Below are 2,471 nucleotides of genomic sequence, written 5' to 3'. Positions count from 1 at the left end.
AAAACCGCCCAGTTCTATTATGCCTATTCGTAATGACAGGAGTAGTGATCACATTTAGTAAGTGCCTCCTGTGTGCCGGGCACTGCGGGAAGGACTTCCTGTTCTTTAAGTGTCACCCGACCACAGTCCTACGAGTGTAGCTGCTACTCTCAGGTCAAGATGAGAAGCCGAGACCATGGAGGCAGCGTAACTGGCACAGGTCCCAGCAGGGTTGGGATCTGAGTCCGACCCCTGGGCCTTGGGCTCGGCCACCCGCCCCCTGGGGTACAGCGTCTCAGAAGTGCTGGGTGACGCCGTGGAGTGAGTCCCCAACTAGTCGCATCTGATGGGCCCCAGGCGCTGACCACGGCCACCGCTGGGAGCCAGCCCAGCCCGTGTCCATGGGCTTGGGCGTCTCACACAGACCGGCTGTTGACTGCTCGGGCTAACGGGAGCTTTTCTGTGTTGACAGGGATGCTTCCTTCGGAAACTGCACGTACAACCTCACCATCCTCGACTGTTTGCAGGGAATCAGAAAGGTAACCCAGCTCTCCCGGCTGCGGCCACACGGTTGTTTCAAACGTGAAAAGGGAACCATGCCCCTGCCCTGTGTGCTGCGGGGAGGAGAGGGCGTCGGGGCAGAAGGCTTCCTCTCCAACGATGATCGGTCTGTAAATGGAGGCCGTAGGGCGGTCGCGGCCGGGCCTGGCCGCCCTGTCGCTCCTCTCAGCAGCGGAAGGGGCGCCCTCCCATTGCAACTGCTCTGGGCAGCTGTCCCCCGTCTGTCTGCTGCGGGGCCTGGGCATCAGCGCCATCAGCCAGGTGACCCAGCGACCTGGGTGGGAGACACGAGTCCCAGCTGCTCCCCACCCCCCCACCCCCTTGCTGGCCTGGAGGACCCCACCTGGCTCTCTCTCTCTCGATGTTTATGTTTTTATTGATTTCAGAGAGGAAGGGAGAGGGAGAGAAACGTCAGTGTTGAGAGTCACTGGCTGGCTGGTCATTTCATCGGCCTTTGCCCACCCCGGTGTGTAGAACGGAGAGGCTAACCTGAAAGATGGGAGAATTTGGGGACATGTTTTAGCTATAACCTTGCTGGTATGTTGCATGTTGGAGACAGAAGTAATTTTACACACAAGTCACGCAAATGGCCGTGAGAGGTCTCCTGAGGGACACACCGTCATGTTTTGAGTGTGTCGTCCCCTGTGAGACGGGCTCAGAGCACGAAGGCTGTGCGAGGAGCGAGGGCACCGGCGCCGGCAGGAGCCGCCTCCGCTCAGCGTGGAAACTGACCCCCCTTCTGCTTCCAGGGATTGCAGCACGGATTTTTCGACTTTGAGACGTTCGACGTGGATGAGTACGAACACTACGAGGTGGGTGCGCGTCCGTGTTTGTGGCTGTGATCTGTGATCACGCGTGGGTGACGTGGTGCCCGTGGGGTGGCCGGCAGAGGACAGCGCCCTGGCGTTTCCCCGGGTTGTCGGTGTCTCCTCTCAGCTTCGACTGGGAGCCATCATTTTGGTTTCGGGAAACGCCGGATCTCTGTATCTTCTGCTGTCGAATCTTTATTGACAATTACTTTCCATCTTCCTGAGAAAAATAATCGCACAGTTTGGTAGTGAAATTGTAAGTTACATTTATTTGAAAATCCGGGTTCTTTTGAAAACAAAACTGGACGGTTGCCTTGTAATACTTTGCCGACACCCGTTTTTACTCGGAAACGCGGCTGCATCTGCTCAGGGGGAAACAAGTCCAAAGGCACTGAGGTCAGGCCCTGCCCACGCCCCCTCCCTCCCCCGGGGGCCCGTCCAGGGCAAACCTGAACTAATAACCCGGAGTGGATGATTCGGAGCCAAACGGCGCGGAAACTTAATTAACCAAATGCCTCGAATATTTACTTTGCCTTAAGCTCATCAAGTGCCAGTCGCCCCGCATGTTGTGTTGACGGGATGCTCTCTCACTGTCAGCATTCTTTTCAATGACAGTGACATTCAGTATTACTTTGCATTAGTTTCAGGTGTAGAGCATAGTGGTTTCAGCGATTCTCAACCTGTGGGTCGCGACCCCTTTGGGGGTCGAACGACCCTTTCACAGGGGTCGCCTAAGACCATCGGAAAACACATATATAATTACATATTGTTTTTGTGATTAATCACTATGCTTTAATTATGTTCAATTTGTAACAATGAAATTGGGGGTCACCACAACATGAGGAACTGTATTAAAGGGTCGTGGCATCAGGAAGGTTGAGAACCACTGGGTTAGACAGTCGTACTTCATAAAGAAAAAAAGACTGAGTTCCGTCTCTTTGGTTTTCAGAAGTCTTTGTGGCGCTGTTAAACCTGCATGTACATCTATGATGGCTGTTCTCACATGTAATGTCGCATTTTCTTTAACGGGTGCCTTAGTTTGCGCTCCTGTAAGAAAAACACCATAGACCACGTGGCTTACGCAACAAACACTGATTTCTCTCAGTTCCGGAGGAGGTCTGG

At 54.1% G+C, this 2,471-nt stretch overlaps 1 protein-coding gene across 1 annotated transcript in view; it reads left to right on the top strand.

Annotated features, from left to right (window-relative positions):
• Window positions 1-2,471, top strand: part of CDC14A (cell division cycle 14A) — a 70,756-nt gene that overhangs the window by 48,751 nt on the left and 19,534 nt on the right. The window contains exons 7-8 of the mRNA XM_014549651.1: window positions 452-518; window positions 1,290-1,352. Of these exons, the coding sequence (XP_014405137.1) occupies window positions 452-518; window positions 1,290-1,352 (130 nt within the window). The remainder of the gene's footprint in view (window positions 1-451; window positions 519-1,289; window positions 1,353-2,471) is intronic.

This window comes from Myotis brandtii, unplaced genomic scaffold (assembly GCF_000412655.1).
Source record: "Myotis brandtii unplaced genomic scaffold, ASM41265v1 scaffold565, whole genome shotgun sequence".
In the NCBI taxonomy this organism is placed as follows: domain Eukaryota; kingdom Metazoa; phylum Chordata; class Mammalia; order Chiroptera; family Vespertilionidae; genus Myotis; species Myotis brandtii.
Note: the sequence above shows the minus strand (reverse complement) of the source record. Positions and strands in the feature narration are given on the sequence as shown.